General features: G+C 42.8%; 1 protein-coding gene across 1 annotated transcript; it reads right to left on the bottom strand.

Annotated features, from left to right (window-relative positions):
- Positions 1-2,604: 2,604 nt before the first annotated feature.
- sntg1 (syntrophin, gamma 1) lies at positions 2,605-21,519 on the bottom strand (the record flags this gene model as incomplete). Its single annotated transcript, XM_084458229.1, has 17 exons — positions 2,605-2,787; positions 3,167-3,277; positions 3,715-3,807; positions 3,999-4,151; positions 4,721-4,792; positions 5,166-5,282; positions 6,195-6,233; positions 15,081-15,210; positions 15,907-16,037; positions 16,955-17,037; positions 17,527-17,629; positions 17,931-17,972; positions 18,390-18,433; positions 18,519-18,576; positions 18,729-18,785; positions 19,485-19,619; positions 21,493-21,519. 17 exons carry the CDS (start codon positions 21,517-21,519, stop codon positions 2,605-2,607), a joined length of 1,578 nt encoding a protein of 525 aa, XP_084314355.1.
- Between the last annotated feature and the right edge of the window lie 665 nt (positions 21,520-22,184).

Below are 22,184 nucleotides of genomic sequence, written 5' to 3'. Positions count from 1 at the left end.
TCACATTTGGCTTGTCATGTAAATTATCACTGCTGGAAAGTCCTTCATAAATTTAGATTATCAGTATGCCTCCCTCATTCAAGAGTTTTCTACTTTCACCTGCCCAAGTCAGTCAAGAGTCAAGATACCGCCTGGAAAAAACAGGAAGAATTTCTTTTTTTTAAGGTCGGACACATTATAAAAGGTTGTATTTAGTAGTACACTACATACAACAAATACACTACATATTTTGTAAATAAAACAATTATCATTTGCCAAAAAAATGAAAACCAGCCTTTTAGTCTTTTAAGAGTTGTCTTTAAAGTCGCACTGAAATGAAAAAAGCATTCTGTCCCATTTTGGTTCACATAATTGGTCATAGTGTTCACCTATTCAACGATGTATGCCCAAAAAAAGTACAAAATTCTACATTTGTTGTAATCTTATATCAAAGTATATGATCTCTTACTTCCTGGAAAACGGTAGGTCACGGGCAATGACGACAACAGGTACCTTAGATTTTAGGCCAATCTCACGACATCCACCCGTCAATCAACGCTATCCTTCTATCGAATCTGTCTAAAGTTCTTAAAACCCGTGCACTTGTCAATGTTCCAATCAAATTCCTCTACATGCATAGCTTGTTTGCGTCGGAAATACATCAAACTGCGGAAGTTAGATGATCTCAAACGTCCATTCTGTGGTATGTCAAAGCACATGAAGCTTCACTCTAACCTCCTTTGCATAGACTCTAATGCACCACTTTCCTTCAGACACACACACACACTGTAATCTTGACTATGCACACTCCCCTGACCCCATTTAATTTCCATCCTATGAGTTTCCTGAACCATAGCTCACTCCTTTGAAACACTACCAAGGGGAATGGTGGCTAAGAGCATGACTTATTTGACTCTGACTCAAACATCTTTCTCAAACATTTTAAAGGGTTGGTAGTCATGACTATGAGCTTTCAAAACAGAACTAACTGAATGTACTTCATGGGGCTCTTTGGGCTACAATGCTAGGGCTTGATATAAAAATAAATATTCAGTCTCACATTTTTTTTTAGGTAACTTGGTCCATAAGGTAAATGGCAAAGAGAACAAGAAGGTATAATCTATTTATTCTGGGGCGCACATCAAATTAACAAATGCAATAATCCCTTAAAGTAATCCCTCTAGTAATAATCACCTATATTAATTTAACCCTATAGTTCATTTGGATGTTATGTATAGTATAACATCATGATCAAGCAGAAAACATAACATCGAAGGTGTCTTCATTTTTGTAAACTATTTCGAAGCAAATGTAATATGAATGCAGAATATAACCACACATATTTTCTGTTTTGATTGCAGCACTCAATTATAATTATAGGTTTCCACTTTTTGTATTTGGCCCATAATCCAGGTCTTGACCAGGTTGAGTGTGGGAGGGATTACTGTGCTCTGAATGCCTTGATTAAAACCCCCTCTGCCTCTGAGTCACCACAGCCCTGTCCTCCACAACAATATAAACCTGGGTTCCTTGTGTTTCAGGAATTTCATTATTGTGCAGGATATGATTTTTTCCTCACTCTTGTTATCTCCGTTAACGTCCCTGTGGCCAACAAATAATCCTGACTGCATGAAAACAGAGGCCAAGGTGTTTTGGATTGATTCATGTCAACTTTGTCTATCAATATACTGTATTGATTGACGTTTTCAAATTAATTTGGTTGGTGAAAAGGGACAGAAATACAAGCAAATAGACCGTGACACTGCATTTTATAACATAAGCAATCATTTTCAACATACAGGCACTAAGAAATTGTGGTAAGTAATTTGATTGGGGAAATATTTTAAATTGAAAGTTACTGACATGTATTGACAGATGCTGACAATGCTAACTGACCACTTTTCCCATGTACTGTAATAAGTCTTTTTATATCTTCTCTTTACAGGGAGTCAATGCTACAGTATATAACAAAGCATCCCCAGCATTGGTGTATTCTGCCATTTCTATATTCTGCATTAGAAACAAACAGAAAGAGGGGGATCTAATTGATCTTTATTGAAGCTGCAAACTGGTTTGCAAGTGTCCTTGTAAGAACAAGAAACTAAAATCAAATTCTACATTTGACTTGTTCTAAAAAGCCACCAAACCTCATGAAAATGATGTAGAAAACTCATTTTCACCTTGATATTACAGCTACATGTATGCGATGTTTATCAACAAGTGGTTTACATGTGAAAATCCAATGAAATATTTCAATTCAGAAACGTAGAATCAGGCCACTGTCCACTGGCTCCAGGAACCCCTGGGCTGGACACGTTATTTACATACAGTTTGATGTATCCAATGACCCAGCGTCCTGTTAACAGATATTCTCCTGTTCTTTAAAAACATCCAATAGCATCCATGTTGTTATGGGAAGAGTTCTTTCAATAAAATAGTTCCACTAGTGGATGGTGTTATCCTCGTTGACTGCATGGCCTTGTAGAGTATACAGAAGCCCACTAATCAATGTTCTTGTCTGTTTCACCCCATAATATAGTGACTAAGTGCAGTGTCTTCTTTCCAGAGGGGTAAGGTGGGATGAAGGTAGCTAGGGGTTCCAGGGGCAGGAGAGAGCAATGTCTGTCAGGTGGAGTATTTGAATTTAGATGTCTGTGCGTTACTGGAGATGCTGGTGAGAGTATGACCCCCACCTGTAGTCACGGTACCTTGACTCTCCACAAAAATTGGATCCAGGCAAGCAACTTTGGCAGCGAAAAATGCATGGATACAGTGTAGCACTGCAAAGAGGTTGGAAAATTCCAGCTCCTGCGAAAGACAAGGGATAGCGGTATTTAAATTTCATTCAGGATTGCTCATCACTCTCAAGTTCATTGGAACCCTTTATTAAACTGAAATGGTAATGCACTTTGTCTTGGCGTGGGTGGCTCTGCTCAAGGGGGCAGACCAACCCTGCCTGAGGCGGGTTTACACTTACATGACCATAATAAAGTTAGGGAGCAGGGAGCAGAACAGAGAGGGTCGAGGCTGGGGTCGTGGTGGGCAAGCATAAAATAATAATGTACCAACAGCATTGCCTGCAGTTTTTCACTCTGACATTCATCTTGACTTCCAAGTCAGTGCCAAGAAGAAATCAGAAACAGAATTAAAGAAAGAAAGAAACCAACAAAAAACACATATCCGTTACCTTAGCTTCAATAACTTTAGAATCCGGATTTTGGAACAGGAACTTGATCTTGCTCTTTCCATCATCGGATGATCCTTTCAGTTGAGAGAACTTGTATCTCCAGAGTACAGCCTGTTAAAGGGCACAGGGTTTCATATGTTGGAATCCTGCGAGGACAGGATAGAAGGCGGTCTCCCCTTGGGGATCATCTCATTCAGGAGTCTCCTCCCGTGGCCTGCTCTACCATGGCAGTTTGAATGGAATTTGTACTCATGGAACAATATGGCTGCCATTGTTTCTTTTTGTCCACATTGTGTGTGTTGCAGAGCAGTGGGGTAGGTATTGTGTCACTCAGGTTTGGAAACAGGCCAAATACAACAGCAGTCAGGAAGGAATAGGATATTCGGGCTGCAAGGAACCAGCCATCTAAACAAATAAACTGTAGGCGCAGGTGGCTTAAAATAGCACAAAGAATGTGGTTGCATTTCGATTCTTTTTGAGGAACGTAGACATTCTTTCCCTCGTCCGCCACAGGAAGTGGTTAACATGCAGTATTATCATTCACTTACCTTCGATGCGGCATCGAAACAAACGAAGCCCATGCTGAAGTCTATGGTCAGTCCCATCAGGTGGCTCTCCATGATGCAAGCGTACGTTTTACACTGTGGGGCCAAGGGCACAGGACATCAACCATTAGAGGCACACGGACAGTCCAACCTTCACCTGCTCCATAAAACATGTCATATATGAACATATATCAGTGTCAGCGAGAGAGACGCCAAGCAGAGACTGTGCAGAACAGAATGTCACATCCGCTGGGGCGCGTCTCATCACCGCCTAGAGATATACGCACTTGTATTCTCTCCACCTCCAGGAAAATAGCCATCTGAAAGGCCTTCTCCCACGTCAGCAGCTCGCACTCCAGCTCCACGCTGAAGAACAAGTCCTCCCCGCACTCCGTCTGAACACTAAAGCAGTGCTTCCGCTTGTCTAGAAGGTCGTTGTCCTGAGAGAACGCAGTTAGCCAGGTTGCCATGCCGATCACGTACAAATGATGGCACTGACTTGACATAAGATGATGTGACTGTGCTGCGGAATGTTCCGGCATCCACAAGCAGCAGCGGTGGGGAGTTGTACTTGGTTCTTTACATGGGTTATCTTTATTTATTTATTTATTTGCAGTAATGACAGTGCTTTACTGTACGTGCAGGTTTAGCCAGTGTATGGGAACCCTCATTCTTTTGATTTCTATCTTTATTTTCGGCCTTTTCATAGAAACAGAAATAGATACAGGACCGGTGCTCTAGTTCATCTAAAATGCTCATTTAAAAAGCAAATCTTTTTGAGAAAGACAAAGGGAATTGTGTAAGAAAGTGGGTAGGGGTTGATTTGATACTGATTCTAATAGCATCGTTAAGCTAATAGTATGAATTCACCGTGGGTTATTGTTATCCATAGGGATTTTCCCTATTCACTGACTGTACTAGTTAGTTTGGATTTCTTCGATGACGGCTTCCTTTCATGGATCGATTTATGATCCTGACATTGTTTACTCCCAAAAAAAGATGGTCTTACCTTTAAAACTTTGCACATGATCTCATACACAGTGAAGCTTTTCTCAGCTCTGGTCCAGTCCCATGTTGTCACCTGTAACATTTCGCAAGTCTTTCTGTAATACATGCACTATAAATAGGTACAGTAGTCAAGGGAAGGTCCCCCACAAGCTGAAAATGTTATTATTACATAACTATGGTGGGAGCATGGCTGGCATAGCATACAGATATCCTGTAAAAAGCAATCAAATGAAGATCAGTGGTATCAGGAGAATTGTGGTGTTAATTCAATCACTGTACAGCTGGATGATATCATGGATTCAACATTGCATATAAATGCTATGTTGTGTGTTTGATTCGCTTACAGCCGGGTCAACAATGGAATATTAATCCATGTTTGGATCATTCTGACTTTTCTGCAAATGCTGGTTTAAAAAAGGATGGACGTCATGACAGTGAACACCTACTGGGGGCGCTGAGAACTTGAAGAGTGAGGAACCTCTCAAGGCAAGGAACTTTGGTGAGTACATTCGGTCCTGAACGGAGTCCTGCTCCTTCTCATCCACCCAGCCCATGTAGATAATCTGTCAGGGAGTGGGATGGAGAGGAGAGACAGAGAGAGAGATGGGGATGGAAGGCAGTAAACAACAGTGTGAAGAAGGTGGAAGGGGTTGGGGGGGGCAGGTGAGGCTAACCACAGCTTGGGCATCAAAGAGGAGGGCAGACCAAGCAGCTCTGGTGAAATGTTTGTTTATATCTCTCTGTGGGCCCTATGATGGATGCCAGAAGCAACTGAGGGAATAGATTCAGGAGGAGTGAAGATGAGGCAGTCTCTTCTAATGTACTTCATTTCTTTGAAGATGAGTTGTGGAATGACTTCACTCTTTATATGGGAGCTGTCACATTCATTATAAAAACAGCAAAACCACTTTCCTTGTCTGGACTGACAGATTAATACTGATAGTGAACTGAGCAAGCAAACATTAGCTAGTCTTATTATTTCTCACTGGTTGGATTTTAATGATGTAAACCATTTTCTTCCTTTACAATAGTTGCCAGGTCAGACAGATGTCTCACACCAATGGAATATTAATGAAAGCTGCATCTGAGGCAGAGTTGCTGATCCTGATTCGTGCTAAGCTTTCACTCTCCCACTATTATTCTACAATGCAAGTGTAACGAGAAGGGTAAAGTATAGTAGTCGTCGACTAGTGAAACTCACTCCCTTAGTATAAAGTATGTGCTAACGACCCTGCCAAGAAAGATGTCTCTCTTGGCATAGTTGTTAGCACATCCAACTTGTAGATGCAAGGTTATAGGTTTGCATCCCACCCTGGGCAATCCCTTAACATGGGTCAGAGGAACGAGCGACACAGAGAACACAATGCAGAGTCAAATTAACACAATGGAGAGTGAAGTTGTCACACAAGTTAGAAAATAATTAAATATCAAGACCTCAGAATTCAGCAGCAGTGGATGTTTTGAAACAATCTTACCTGCTGATTAACTGGAAAGTTTCGGTTGATTTTCTTCACCTGTTAAATGAACAAGACAGAACAGAATCTTCAGTACCACTAATAATTGATGGGTAATTAACAACAAACATTAAGCATCACGTTTACTGATTAGCATACTGAATCAAGATATAAAATACTGGTAAAAAAAAAAAAAAAAAGATCAATTCACAGCTGGCCTGCCTTCCAAAAAACCAACTATAACGCTGCTGTGCAGCACCGAGTCGGGGGCGGACATTTTGCAGAGGAAGAAGAAGGAGGAAGAGGAAGAGGAGACGACAAATGGCAAATACATGAGGGTCTCTGCCCAGATCTATATTATTTAAAACCTCATAAATTAAAAATATCTTTAAAATCATGTGTCTCAAATCCACACAGTGCAATGCCTGAGTAGGTATTAGTATGTTTATTCTGCATCACCCAGGGTTTGAACTCACAACTCAACCCAAGGATCTTATTGAGCTATCTGTCAAGTGAGAAGCTTGGCCTTTGCTTGGCTTTCTAATAAAACTTAGTTTACTGTAGGTTCTAAAAAAGAAAGTTCTCAAACAAACTTAAATCACACATGAGGGGTGAGGCACCCTCCAGATGCTTTTCCCCAGAGCTCTTCTGGCCTGGGTTTTTCTATTGTTCACTGGGCATGCTGGCTAATAGACCTTTCCGACCTGTCAATCACACGTAGAATAATAACCAATAAGGTTGCCTGATTTCTTAAGACCACTCCTCTGATGTCCCACAAACAAAGCTTGTCCTGTGTTGTGTTCATCAATTAGACATTAGTAAAAAAAATAAAAATAAAAGATTCTTAAAACATACAGAAAAACTATGTTATAAGAAAACAAGTTGTACGATACTCCACAACTCCCTCCACACATCAGTTCCCTGCAGCGCCGACACAAAAAGCTACAAAGCTAGTAACATTAGGTGCTTGATGTACAGCAGCCAATTATCCTGTAGCTGGATGATAACAGATCATTCTCACACTCAACACCCAGCATCAACTCTTAAGTTATGTTCTCACCTGCTCCTTCCAAAATCCAAATCTCATGGATATATCCTTGTGCAAAATAGTTCAGGCCTTTCTGTAGAACTCTCTTAGACAACGTAGTGTAATTTGGCAAATAACATACAGCAATATTATCAAGAATCCTCTTGATAGAGAATCATCAGGTATATGCTGTTCAGTGGATATTTTATTATCTTGCTCCAACGCTCGCAGAATTTGTGGCCTGAATAGAAAAGGTCTATTGCTCTTGCTCTATTGCTATTGCTATTCTACTCAGGTGTGCAGGTCAGCCTAGGTGCAATCACTCCCACAGCCTGAGGGATCATGGGAGCTGTAGTTCAGGGATGGGCGCCCATTTTGGTTTGCCACAATGTAATCTATCTATCTATCTATCTATCTATCTATCTATCTATCTATCTATCTATCTATCTATCTATCTATCTATCTATCTATCTATCTATCTATCTATCTATCTATCTATCTATCTATCTATCTATCCATCCATCCATCTCTGCTTAGTGACAAACTGGGAGGGTTGAAATGTTTTTGGCTTGTCTTGCTTGCTTGTACATTGTGTAATGCAGGTGTGCTCAATCAGAGACAATGCCTGAGAAATGTCCCACCATGTTATGAACATCTTGTCATCTTTTTTCATGAACAGATTTATTGAGTATGAATTTGCAGTAGCTGCATACAGTAGTGCTGTTTCCAGTAAAACATTTTGATGCACTGTGGGCTCAATTTTTGATATTTAAAAAATCTGGAATGGATAGTTTGTGGAGGACAGTCTGAAAATGCAGTGTAGCAAAGAATGCGTGGAGATGAATTAGTTTTTGAGGAAAAACAGAGTGACAAGTTTCATAATTCCTGGCAGTTCGAAGCATATAAATCTTACTGCTCACTTTGGCCGACATTTTTGTAGTGGTTCTTAAGTGATAGCACATACTGCTGATTTGTTATGGAATTTCAAAGTTGTAAACTTTTGACAGTTGCTGTAGCGCCACCATCAGGACTATTGGCCCATAATGCCAGTTGAGGGCTTTTGCCATAGGGCTGGACCTATACAGTATACATCTACATAGGTCTACTACATATGTGTCACGTTTGGTGATTTTCATGCATGAGAAGGCTGATTTCCTAGGAAGAAGAATAGCAATAAAAGAGGGATTGGCAGCTGAGCTGAGTCTGGAGTCAAGCGCCACAAAACATGGGCAGAGGGGCAGAGCCAGCGCATTAGCCTAGCTTTCAGATCTGGCTGCATTTGAACATTATTTCATCAGTGAGCGTATTTTGACGACTAAATGAAAAACTAATTTAGGTAATACACTTAACCATTTGTGCAATAAAAATCTCAGTGAAGTGAGAGTTAACGTGGAAGAAAGTCAAGTCAAGTAAATCGCACCTTCTGTGCCAGATATGCTACGACAGCTCGCTAGAGTCCAGGCTACAAGGCTAATGGCACTCATGACTTTCCAGGACAAGCCGCTGAACTGCTGTTTATTATCTGTATTGACTTTGACTGTGGTTATTGTTGGTGATTTTAACATCCATGTTGACAACCCTCAGGACAGAGGGGCTAAAGAACTGTGTTGTGTCCTTGATAACTATGGACTGACTCAGCATGAGACGGAGCCCACACACAACAAGGGGCACACTCTGGACTTGCTCATCACCAAAGGTCTGAATATTTCTAAGGTTGAGGTGTCTGATGTTGCACTCTCTGATCATTCCTGTGTTTTCATTGAGAGTACTATCTCCATGCACACAAATGTTCAAACAGAGGTCATCACAAAATTGTACATCTCTGAAAACACCAGTGAAATATTTACTAAAATTACAAATATTATTGATGTCATTGTGCCCACTAAGGTGAAGGTGGTCTCTGGTAAGAAAATACCTCAATGGAGACACATGCTGGGCAGAATAGAAAAAAGGGAGTGTCGAAAAGCTGAATGCAGGTGGCGGAAAAAATATTTCCATGTTCACTATGACGTCTATAAAGAGAGACTTCGCATTTATAATTTGGAGCTGAGAAATGCATGGCAGTCCTTCTTTTCTGACATCATCACCAAAAACAATAATAATGGACATGCTTTGTTTGCCACCAGCGATAGGCTAGTCTCGGAGCCAGACGCTCTACAGAGGAGAGAGTCTGGACTTCAGCCGCTTAGAATTTGTAAAAGGAAGTTCTTAAAAAAACGCATCACTTCCGGTCTGGACTGTCTACTATTCTCTACAGAATTTTGACAGGATATCCGCCCGTTTTTTCCCCAACTTCCTTCAACAAAATTTTGTGCCTGAATACCTGACGTAGTAGACAATCCGGACCGGAAGTCGACTCGTCTGGCCCGCGAGACTAGCGATAGGCTAACAAACCCTCCTGTGTCAGTAGCCTCTGAACCTCTATCCACCAGGGCCTGCAATGAATTTGCCTCATTCTTCACTGACAAAATTCTGAAAATTAGACAAGCAGTCAGTGCCTCCATATCAGGTACAGGATATGTGTTGTCCCAGTGTTCACTTAAAATTAATACCATGACACAATTTTATCCGATCAACCATAAAACCCTGGAGGACATTATACAATATCTGAAATCCTCCTCCTGTTGCCTTGATATTCTGCCTACAGGCTTTTTAAACAAATGTATTTAACTGCATGGCCTCTGATTTAATACAAATTGTAAACACATCTCTTCTTTCAGGTGTGTTCCCACAAACCCTGAAAACTGCAGTGGCCAAGCCACTCTTAAAAAATAATAATCTAGACACCTCACAAATGAACAATTATATGCCCATATCAAACCTCCCGTTTTTAAGTAAAAAAGCAGTTTTTCAACAGCGAACAACTAAACTGGCACAAAATAATTGTTTTGGTGTCTTCCAGTCAGGATTTCGACCACAGCACTGAGACTGCTCTTGTAAAGGTCTTCATTGACATCCATTTAAACACAGACAATGGCAGAATTTCAGTCTTAGTATTAAAGCCGCAAGCAGCTATACGGGGTCAAACTTCAAGCGACCACGCTGCAACAACCACGCTGCATCGACCACGCTGCAACGACCACGCTGCAACGACCACGCTGCAACGACCACGGTGCAACAACCACGGTGCAACAACCACACTGCAACGACCACGGTGCAACAACAACACTGCAACGACCACGGTGCAACAACCACACTGCAACGACCACACTGCAACGACCACACTGCAACGACCACACTGCAACGACCATGCAGCAACGACCACGCAGCAACGACCACGCAGCAACGACCACGCTGCAACGACCACGCAGCAACGACCACGCAGCAACAAATGAGAGCCACAATGAGCATTCGCAGCAACGAATGAGTGCAGCAACGAGAGAGCGCAGCAACAAGCCCATCAACAGGCCACACTATTACAGCACATTTGAGTTATAACATCAATGAAAATACAATGAAAGTGTGATGGGCATGGCTTTGCACATAGTGCATAATGTACTCCGGTCCCTCCTGCACCACCAGCACCAGCGCGTGTAGGCTACTGACCATGTAGGATAAGTGCTAGAGTCACGCAAATGCTTTTACCTGGTGCAACATGGTAGTGCCTTCTTCGTATCCAGTGAGTTTAATCTCTCTGCCAGTTTCTCTGCCATCTTGGATTGGATTTCTTAGCCGTTAACACCCTATAGGGAGACATCCACCCTAAACATACGTGTGAAATTTCAGACCGATCAGACTTACGGTTTATGGTAACCTTTATTCCTTTATTTTATTTTTCCTGCATTTTGTTTTAAAGCTACATGAGATATCTCAGCACTTTGGCGGCCTCTCTGGTCGTGATAAAATCGGTACTGCGTTTTAAGAACCACACTTCCCACAATTCCCCACTCACTCGCTGTAATGATGGGAAAAAATATGATAACAAACGTGCATGGAGCAGAGTGGATTGGAAGGTTGTAGCTACTTCAATGGACTTTCTGGAAGGATGGCTTCAATGCAGGTAAATACCAGTCTTCTTTATTCTATGTCCACGTAGATAAATTTGCAGGGCGAAGTGTTTGTTGTCTTCCTGATATTGTGACACGCAAAACACGCTTCCACCACAAGATTTCCCACCAGTGTACTAGTCAGTACACCAAAATAAATAAAAAATTCACAGGGTCTCATGCAGTCTCATGTCACGAAAACATTTTTTGGGGTCTTGCTAAGGCCAATTCATAAACTAATAGCACGTAAAGATCAATATTGAACTACAAAAAAGTTCTAATTTAGCTTTAAATGTCCTTTTTTTTTCTTTTTGCATTCCGTTTTATATGACCTTTTATGGGTTTCTTGCATTTTGTTTTGATGCTTTTAATGTCTCAAGAAGCAGCTTGTTGCTGAAATGTGCTATACAAATAAACTTACCTTGCCTTGCCTTGCCTATATGAGAATTAACTTTTGTAGGTTTTGCCAAATTTTCAACCTGCAGCCAAATCCATCATGGTGGAGACTATGGCAAATGGCAAGTTTGTTCCACATGAGGAATGACGTAAGTTTACGTTATGTTAAGTTTCATACATTTTCATCTATGGGCAAATCATGGTGAGTCTTTGTGGCTTAGTTACTCATGGTCTGCAGTTGCAACATGCCGGGTTATAGCAATTTTGGTTGAGGACTTCAAGGGTTAGGGAAATAATAAAACCAACTATTACAATAGGGTTCTACGCACCTTTGGTGCTTGACCCCTAATTACTAGATCTCAACGCTGCATTCAACACGGTTGACCACAACATATTACTAGGCCGACTGGAAAACTGTCTGGAGATTTCTGGCACAGTGCTAGACTGGTTTGAATCCTACTTGAAGGACAGGGACTACTTTGTGTATAGGCAATTACAAATCTGAACAGACAAAAATGACCTGTGGAATTCCCCAAGGCTCCATTCTGGGGCCTCTTCTGTTCAACATTTACATGCTCCCACTAATTATGGAAAACGGCAAAATGTTACCATAGCTACGCAGACGACACACATTTATATCACCATAATCCCATACAAGCGCTGAGTAATTGCATTGAACAAATCAACGATTGGATGTGCCCAAACTTTCTTCAACTAAACAAAGATAAAACTGAAGTAATTGTCTTTGGAGCCAAAGAAGAATGATTAAAAGTCAGCACTCAGCTTCAATCAGTAATGCTAAAAACCACGAACGAAGCCAGAAATCTCGGTGTATTCATGGACTCAGATCTGAATTTCAACAGTCACATTAAGACACTTACAAAGTCAGCCTACTATCACCTGAAGAATATATCAAGGATTAAAGGATTTATGTCTCAGCAGGATTTGGAAAAACGTGTCTATGCGTTTATCTTCAGTAGACTCGACTACTGTACGGAGTGTTTACAGATCTCTCTAAAAAATCAGTCAGACAGCTGCAGCTGATTCAGACCGCTGCTGCTCGAGTCCTCACTAAGACTAAGAAAGTGGATCCCATCACTCCAGTTCTGACGTATTTACACTGGCTTCCTGTCTGTCAAAGAATTTACTTTAAAATACTGCAGTTTGTTTATAAAGCCCTGAATGGTTTAGGGCCAAAATATATTTCTGATCTGCGGCTACGTTATGAACCATCCAGACCTTTCAGGTCATCTGGCACAGGTCTGCTTTCTGTCCCTAGAGTTAAAACAAAACAGAAAGAAAAAGTGCTGACAAACGTTTCGGTCATGCGACCATCATCAAGTGAACATTTTTCCAAGTCTCTAACCAAGGAGTTTTCTTTGAAACATTTTGAGGTGTGCGAGTTCTCCCCTACTTGAACATTTTGATCTTCATTAAGACTACCGCACCCTCTACCAACTATTCAAAGAAGGACCAAGAAAGGCGCAACAGTCCACCCCTGTCTTTCTTGAAATGTGCTATAAAAATAAACTTGCCTTGTCTTGCCTAGAGTACAGGACTCGTTAGCAATACTTGAAAAGTGGAAATCTGCGGTCAGTGACCAGAGGTCAAATCAGCCTCTCTGCACAGCCTACTACTGTATCTGCACAGGCCAATCAGCATCTGGCTGAAAATCAGATCTGATTCTCATTGGTGTCCACGAATATCATAGCTTGTTCCCAGAAGTTCTTGCCGGAGTGAGAGCTTCTGGGTACTCAGAACACCACATCCCTAACAAGACGAAACGTGGTCGTGGTCAATGATTCATGGTCTTGTTCATCCCCTAACCCCCACAGAAAAAGGGACCCTGTTGAACTTAAACCACTTCATGTATTCAATATATGTACATTGAAAAATCTGTCATTTCCACAAGGACTTGAGGCAGTTCCAAAAAAATAAATTTGGCTCTGCTTGGAAATGAAAGAGAAGGGGAGCCACCAGGGGAGCGCTGATTGAAACATTCTGTTCAGATCACAGGTACCAGCTCCTAATCCACACCACGCACCAGGAAGCAAATTATACCTTCAGCACAAAAAAACATCATCACATGTAGGGGAGAGCAATTTAGAAACATTCTATTTTAAAATACCAGGTGTAGTCCCAGAAAAGAAGACATAGTCATCAACATGACTGTTTCAGCTTTCATAATGGAGATTGGAGCACTGCATTTCACTCTGGCCAATGTCTTTGGCTGTGTCATCTACTGTATGCTGAGAGACCACACTGAACCTTTCTTAACAAGTCTCACAGCCAGGATGCCACTTAAAAGGAGATTGGCATTTTACTGTAAGAACCATGCCGCACAGCCCCAGAACTCTCTGCCTTGCGAGGACAAAGCTCTGCCAGAAATACCCGTATGCCATTGGCATTGTGGTCAGGGTGACCCTGACTTAGTCCACTCAAAATTAGCCAGCACTCCATTAGGCCTCGGAGACTCTTGTGTCTCTTACACAGCAGCCCTATGGCCACATTCTTATTACATTCCTACAAGATTTGCGAGGTGTTTAAAATGCTCTTCTCTACGTTCATGCCCGGCTCTCGGAGGAACGCCAACTCAGGACGGGTGGAGATTTATCAGAGCATAGACATCAGGCGTGCATTGCAGTAGCTTAGACCCCCTGGTCCTCATCAAGGCCTAATGAGGACACCATGCGACAACTAATATGGTGATCAGAGAGCGAAGAGAAACAAACTCAACTCTGTCAGAAAGATGTGGTGAGGTCCACCCAGCGGAAAATAGCTTGTTCAGGACTACACACACACACACACGCACACATACACACGCACACACACACACTAGCGTTCCCATGCACGCAAGAATGCACCCACATGTACAGGACTACACACACACACACACACACACACCCAAACACACACACAAGCACACACACGCACGCACGCACACACGCAGGCACACACACGCACACACACACAAACACTCACACACATACACACACACACCCATTCTGATCTTGTTTGTCGAGCACTATTCATCTGACAACGACAAAAGGCGCTAACTTGTCCCCCACATACCCAGAGCGAGTTTATCAAAGATGTTCAAGCTGAGAAATAGAGTACTGTCTTGCCTTTTCTAGTTCTTTTTCATTTGTTTGGCCTCCCTTTGCTTCATACAGTGATTAAAACTGTATTGATCAGACAAGTGCACTGCGTGGGATTTGGAAGTGGTTGCAGAACAATATTAGAAGTGCCAGCGACATTAATGAGACATTGGGCTCTAAAAATAAGTCACTCCTGCACTCAAAGTGTGAAAACACATTTGTATGCATCTGCCTAATAAAGTGTTGATTGAACGATGCAGGTATTTGACTTAACTTGCACAAAACGGACTCGTAGAGAATGCCCTACTTAGGATTGAAACAGATGTTTTTTTAAGGAGCAAAGGCCATCTTTTATTCATGTCTTTCTGCACAGTAATTACAATTAATGCTCCATACTCACATTGTGCTTGGTGAGAGCCGATATGTTGCTTGCTATTGCTTGAAGCCAATCCAGGCAGTCTTCAGCAGTGGGGCACTGGATAACCCCACTGCTAACCCCATCCACTGCTATGACCTGAAACGCATTCTTCCTGCAGAAAAGGACAGTACAACTGTTTAGAATACTGTAGAGGATTTTGGCAACCCTTTTCTGGCGGTAGTAATTGTACTACACATTACCTAAAACCGTTCTAGGACTATGGACCCGAGTTTGCTGCAGCAAAACTAGTCAAATCTGATAAATGCTTACTGCCATAATCAGAGTACTGTGTTTTGGAAATATAATATTGGTCTCCACAACATTATTTCATGATTTCCCTGGAGAGGTGGTAGTCATTGGACCGCACTGCAAAATGTCATGGTATCACTGATACTTTAAACTTTGTTGGTGGTGCTTTGCTGTCTGTTCTGAGTTTTTTTCTGCTGATCTCATATTTTGCATCAGCAAATTGAAGCCTTTGCATAATTATCACAATGTGGGTTTGATGGAGCTTTGTTTTGACAATACCCATTTTCCATACCCTAACTTAATTAAATAAAAGGGTAGCAGCGTGTGTACCTCCATACTGTACAGAGATCACTATTGCCAGGGCTGAAGACTGCTTGGTTCGAATGGCCCAGATTTAGGGGACAAGTGATCTTAACACTATGGCCCTCAAGTGGCTGGCCAGGGGACACTGGCTCAACCAGCGAGTGAGGCCAGCTGAGCCTTCAGCGCCGGCGCCCAGTCGTAGGGAAGCACGCTCTGGAGCGCCGTTTTGACAACGAGGGAACGTCGGGGTGGTCACCTGCAGACGTCGGAGCCCGGGACGTGCTGTGAGAGGCGTGAGTGGAGCAGGGGGATGAGCCGCAGGTCCACCCATCTCTTCTCCCAGCGCAGCCCGGTGGACGTGGTCCAGGACGAGCAGGAGAGGCTGTCCTGATGGAGCCGGGCGCACGAGAGGAATCACTCATCACGCCACAAACATCCGACACAGCGGCCGCGTCGAGACAGCCGGCGCCCTGGCCCCCTTGCGCTAATGTCCTCGCAGCCTGTGAGTGCCCTCACAGGCTGTGTGTGAGCAGGCATTCAGGATTGTGTAGAAGTACTGAATACGCTTTTTTTTTGCTCCCCTGGAAAAAGAGCTGGAGCATCCTTCTGCAAATAACTACGACAGGAGAGTTACAACAAAGCCCCAGAATATGAGACGACGATAGGAAACTAGATTGTTCAGCTGTGGAATAAAATTGTCTGGGCATTGCCTGCCTTATAAATATGGATGACATGGATCCGCTACCAGGGACTGTGTGCCTATATAAATGCTATATGTAATGTTGTAGTGATATACATACAATATATGCTCTAAAAATAAATGCTTGAAAAAAAGACTTGTCGTGTCTGTTTGACAGAGCTCCAGAGGGAGCAAGGCATCTTGGGTTGACATAGTCTGACTGCCTGCCTGTGTGATTTGATGCTCCGGTAACATTTTTTTTAGAACGAAAGAGCAAGAGCCTTAATCATGTTTTGGGCTTTGCTCTTATAGCGAGTGGTGTAAAGGTTATGAAGTTGAGGTAGTTCTGTGAGAATTACATTGCCAAACCGCACTATGGTACAGAATGTAAAAACACTTGATGGTACAGTGATGAAAGTTCACGAGAGCTCTGGTGCTCACATCAAAACTTTTGAGATGCCTCGGAAAGTACAGTCTCTACTGTCCTTGCTTGTGGATGCACTCGGTGTTGAGAGACTATGGGAGGGTGAGATGTGTGCCAAGAAATCTAAAGCTGTCGTCAATATCAACAGATGTCAATATATGTGGGAATGCGATTGTGATTTTGTCGGGGGAGAGACAGTACCGTATTGTTAGGGTGGTAGTTGAGGTGCAGGCCGCTGTCACACAGAGGAGAAGACGTCCCACTACTCTGGTCACTGGGGACGCCTGGGAGAGGACAATTGGAAATCAACAAATCACACACACACACACACACACACACACACAGACAAGCACAGCGGTCAAGATCTATTTCAACTGAAAAAAAGGGCATCCAGCCAATAGGACTACTTGTGAACCTTGGTACATTACTCTTCAAGATGGAGTACTTTTCAACAGTGAGGAGCTTTATTCACTTTCCTCTTCTATCAATCTAATGAGTGTGCGTGGTTGAATTCCAGCCCAGCTTTAAACCTGCCTAATTCAGTCACGGGACAGACTGATCAGGAGGACCATGATGGGTGTCGGCTGTTTGAGAGAGACGCATCAGGGCCGGCCTCGGTAGAGGGGGTTCCCCTAGCACACCTGGCGTGACTTCATGAATGTGCTGAAGCTAATAGCGTGGTGCTAGGCTAGCCCGTTATGTAAGCCAGCACCCCCCAGTACCTCTCCACGACTGCAGTTGCAGAACACCTGCTGTTGCTAAGATACACATACATGTGCAATCTTCGCAGAGGGGCAGCTTGAGGAAAGCGGGCGTCTTCTTGAGGAAAGACACAGTCAGTGTCACTTCTTCCCCAGCGTTCCTCAAAACCTGCACCTGTAATGAAACGTTTGGAACGTTTACGACGGAACAAAACAAAATCTCCCAGTCCGTTTCTCGTTCGGGGTCGTGTGCTCGGATGACGAATGGTGTTCGTCATCCCTCCCGGCGAGCCTACGGGGGCAAATCTGGGTCGGAAAACCTCATGTGCCGTATATAGATGATACAGTAAAGATACAGTACAGTGCCTCTGGCTCTGGCCCTGGCTTTTACAGGTGCTAAAGATCTGGATCACAGGGTGAAAGTAGATTAGGTGAAAAACGTGAAGCCTGAAATATGAGATAAGTTGACAACTTACCACTTCCTCATGGCGATAGCTTCTCACATTTATTCCATTTATCTAGAAACAGAATGTTGTGATGGTAAATATCCAGGAAATACTGTGTCATCACACTGATAAGGTGCTTGCAAAACAATGATACATGCACCAGGTTTCACAGTAACTATTGGCTTGACAGAAAACAAAGAATTTCTGGTGAACAATGAGCTAGCATACTCAGCGGCCATGAGAATCTCCATTATCATTCTCTAAATGGATTCCTTGGCTTCGCCTCAACCTGTAGCTCAGTGAACTAATGTGTTCTTTTTTTTGTGTGTCAAGCCACGGCAGATTGCGAAGGAATCGTAATTGGACAGTGATGCGAACACTGGCAGACACAAGGCATATGATCAATCAGCCATTGAGATAGAACGTGTACAAAGTAATGCCTGGTGATGTACAGCATACAGTGAAACATGAATATTACATGACCCCTACCTGGAGGATACCATCCCCGATGAAGAGCAGCCCTGAGAGTTCGGCTGCAGAGAACAGAGAGTGAATATATGAGTGAATAAAGCCACGACATGATAAGGAAACAAATGTCAGGCTGAGTGGGCAGCTTACCCTTTTGCTCTTTTGATATTTTTGAAATCACAACAGGGATCTTGTGTTCTGCCCCACCCTGTGACAGGAGTGCAGAGCGAGAACCAGACAGAGAAAGATAAAGTACATCTTCTCCCATGCCCCACAGCTATTAATCCATTTTGACGCAATTGCATTAGGTGACTAAATTAAAAGATTTGGAACAGATTAATCAACTGAGGTGCTAATTACCTTGATACTCAGGCCAAAACCTCCAATCGTCTGTCTTCTAATGGTCACAGTTCTCTCCTAGAAAGGGTTAGTCGGTTAGAATAGAGATAATACTGTAAGTTCGCCTTGGTAAACAGAGTAGGTGTGGATGTTAAGTTCACCACGATATAGAAAAATCCAACAGTGAACCTAATGGGCTAGTTTCTGCTGCTTACGGTTGGTCATCAGACAGACTAAGCAAGTGTGTGGCGACTGTGCAGCCAGGCTAAGGGCCTGGAGGTCTGATTGTATAGCCAGGCTAAGGGCCTGGAGGTCTGATTGTATAGCCAGGCTAAGGGCCTGGAGGTCTGATTGTATAGCCAAGCTAAGGGCATGGATGTCTGACGAATGGCCCCCCTTGTCCAGTTTATTAGTCAGACTTATGCCTTTTACCATAGCTCTGGAATATCACGCATTATACACCATGACAAACTTGTCCTTGTAAATGGAACACCCATTCATGCGAACCATGAATTATGACCTCTTGATTAACTGAAGTAGATCCACGCTCCCACATGGTCATTCAGTGCATTTTCAATATCTTTATATTGTCACCTTCAGCTATGTATTATTGATTTCTGTGTGTGTGTGTGCGTGCGCGTGTGTGTGTGTGTGTGCGCGTGTGTGTGTGTGTGTGTCTATGTAGACATAAATACATTATTCAAATGTGTGTCAACCTTCTAAAGGACATGTTTGATGTCAGTGGGAAGTGTTCCCTGGAGAGGCTGGGTTACTCACGCTTGAGTAGAAGGGTTCTCCAGACACACAGATAACATCCTGCTCTTGAATGGTCAGTATGTCTTTAGCCAAGTGCAGTCGAATATTGAACGGTTCCTCATTACCATCTTGCAGCAAATAAATCCCAGTCTTTGTCTGAAAGCAATCAGAGTTACCAAATCGTTCATCACGCCTCCATGTCCGACCAAACTCTCAATGAAATGAAATGCCAGAGACTTTTCACAGGGCTAACATGGTCATTGTGATACAGGCATTGGTTACGCGGGAGTATTTTCTCTGTCTTCTTGGCTTGTTCATTGGAAAGGTTGTGACAAGACAAACGTCGACCTGCCAATGACGTCGCCTTAACAGTCTTTTGAAACCTACAGTATGCTCTCATTATAATGAGTGGAAAAATATTCACCGTGCTAATTTAATACATCATCCATAAAATGATCCATGTCATTCTGTCAAGCATTCTAAAAAGAAACTGTGGGAAAAAAACAGGCTCCCCTCTGCATCTATGTACTGTAAGTGTACTGTAAGTGTACTGTATGTGTATGCGATGTTAAGCCTTGAAGAGCAGGAAGAAGTGCATATCCCATGATCCATTGAGAACATGCTAATCCACAGAAATTTGCATTCTGCATAGCAATTTCCTCGCTGGCTGATTGGAATGCCTGCCCTCTCCTTGAGAGTATGCTTAGGTCTAAATAAAAGCAGCGCCACCTGCCAAGATTACTAATGAAAGAATGCACCAGTCAGCATCGTTGATGATAGTGGACTATGCGTGTCATGCTTGTCACCGGTTACTGTAGCATGGAGATGTAGCAAGGTTAGATGCGATCTCAATTGCACCGTGACATTTGTAAGTTAGTATGTTTTTCAACTGCTGGTGTGAGAAAACATCAGCGGCACTACAATGTGAAAAGTGTAACAGAGAGACAGTAAGCCTACAGTACTGTATGTGAGTGTATGTAACAGAGAGAGAGAGAGAGAGGGAGGAGGGGGAGTGGGAGAGAGACACTGACAGAGAGAGAGAGAGAGAGAGGGAGAGGGAGGAGGGGAGAGAGACACTGACAGAAAGAGAGAGAGAGAGAGAGAGAGGGAGAGAGAGAGAGAGAGAGGGAGAGGGAGGAGGGGAGAGAGAGAGAGAGTAACAGAGATAGAGACATGACAGAGAGAATAAGAGAGAGAGGGGGAGAGAGAGAGACTGACAGAGGGCTCAGAAGTTAGTGTAAATTAATAGTCTTAGAGTCATTAAATGTAGTTTAGATTATGTAGATAAGATTTAGTTATAGGATTGTATTGTTTGTTGTGTTTATTATTTTGGTTATTAAAATGTATTATTATTGTCCCCCTGCCCCAGTAGTTATTGTCCACAGTAATTGATAAGACCATAGAAGGGCCAGCTTTTGATGGTGACCAGCCCCTTTAGTTTAATTTAAGATGAATACATATATATATATATAGAGAGAGAGAGAGAGAGAGAGAGAGAGAGAGCGAGAGCGAGAGAGAGAGAGAGAGAGAGAGAGAGAGAGAGAGAGAGAAAGAGAGAGAGAGATTTAGATTCATAATTTAGGATTCTACAGCCCCCTATAGTTGGTAGCCCGGGTTAGAGGGGGTGTTCATGAACCATGCAGATTCTGTACCAAGCCTGTACTATGTGACTGAGTCAGACCCAGCCTGGCTCTGCTGGGCATTGTCTGGCCTGCTGTAGTACATGAGTGTAATTATATTCACTTTCATCATCAATCTCCCATTGTAATCCCCTCAATCATTATCTACATCAACTCCAATCAGATACTGTGTACAAAAATAATTTACACAGTGGGCGGCCGACATAAGCGATTACGAGGACCTTTTAATGAGCGCCAGATGAATTCAAAGATTTCTTATCCAGGAACACCAGGTGCAAAGGTTAAGATGAGTCAGAACCTGTCAGAACGGGCCATCATAACAGATTCTGGCACGGGCCAATTTGCTCTGGTTATCTCGCAAAGTCTATTCAATTCAAATTAGACGGTACCTCTTCATTTGAAGTCTTGAAATCCATGTGCTACTGTGCAGTGAGGGAAACGGCCCTGCAAAGAGAAGAGGAGAAACTTCTGAATGACACAATCAGCAGTGACATGGCTCTGATCAGTAGCAGCCATTATTATCCAAGCACTAAGTGACAATGTGCTATTTCATACAAAAACACAACAGCTAGCAAAGACTTCAGTTGGGTCATCTTCCACCTGGGGTCAGGAAGATTAAGTTGAGTAGTCGATTTTCATCCGAAGTTGCCTCTTTCAAGCGGTATTGTGCACATAACTCCATTGAGCAATATGGGAGGAAACCAGATACCATTAAACGTTAATGAATTATTCACTGGCTAAGGTGAGAACCCAAGTATGTTAATAAATGTTTCAATATTGAATTCATTGGTCCCAGAAGGTAATCATGTTGCCAGAGCTGTTGCCTTGTTGGGGGTGAGAGAGCGACGGTAAACCCACCAACTCACGAGGACCGATCACACTAGAAGAGAGAGCTGGTAGCTCACGCAGGAAGTTTGTTGGACACATACAGAAATAGAACATTAACACACTGCACAGGGAACCATATGTCTTGTGTCAACGTATATTAGTGACAGAGGAAGCAGATATATGAAGCTCTAGCAGCTGACCTCATTTGTCAGTTGCTGACAAATGAAACCAGCTATTCTTAAGTACACTTTTC

Source organism: Borostomias antarcticus, assembly GCF_949987555.1.
Source record: "Borostomias antarcticus genome assembly, chromosome: 24".
NCBI classification, from domain to species: domain Eukaryota; kingdom Metazoa; phylum Chordata; class Actinopteri; order Stomiiformes; family Stomiidae; genus Borostomias; species Borostomias antarcticus.
Note: the sequence above shows the minus strand (reverse complement) of the source record. Positions and strands in the feature narration are given on the sequence as shown.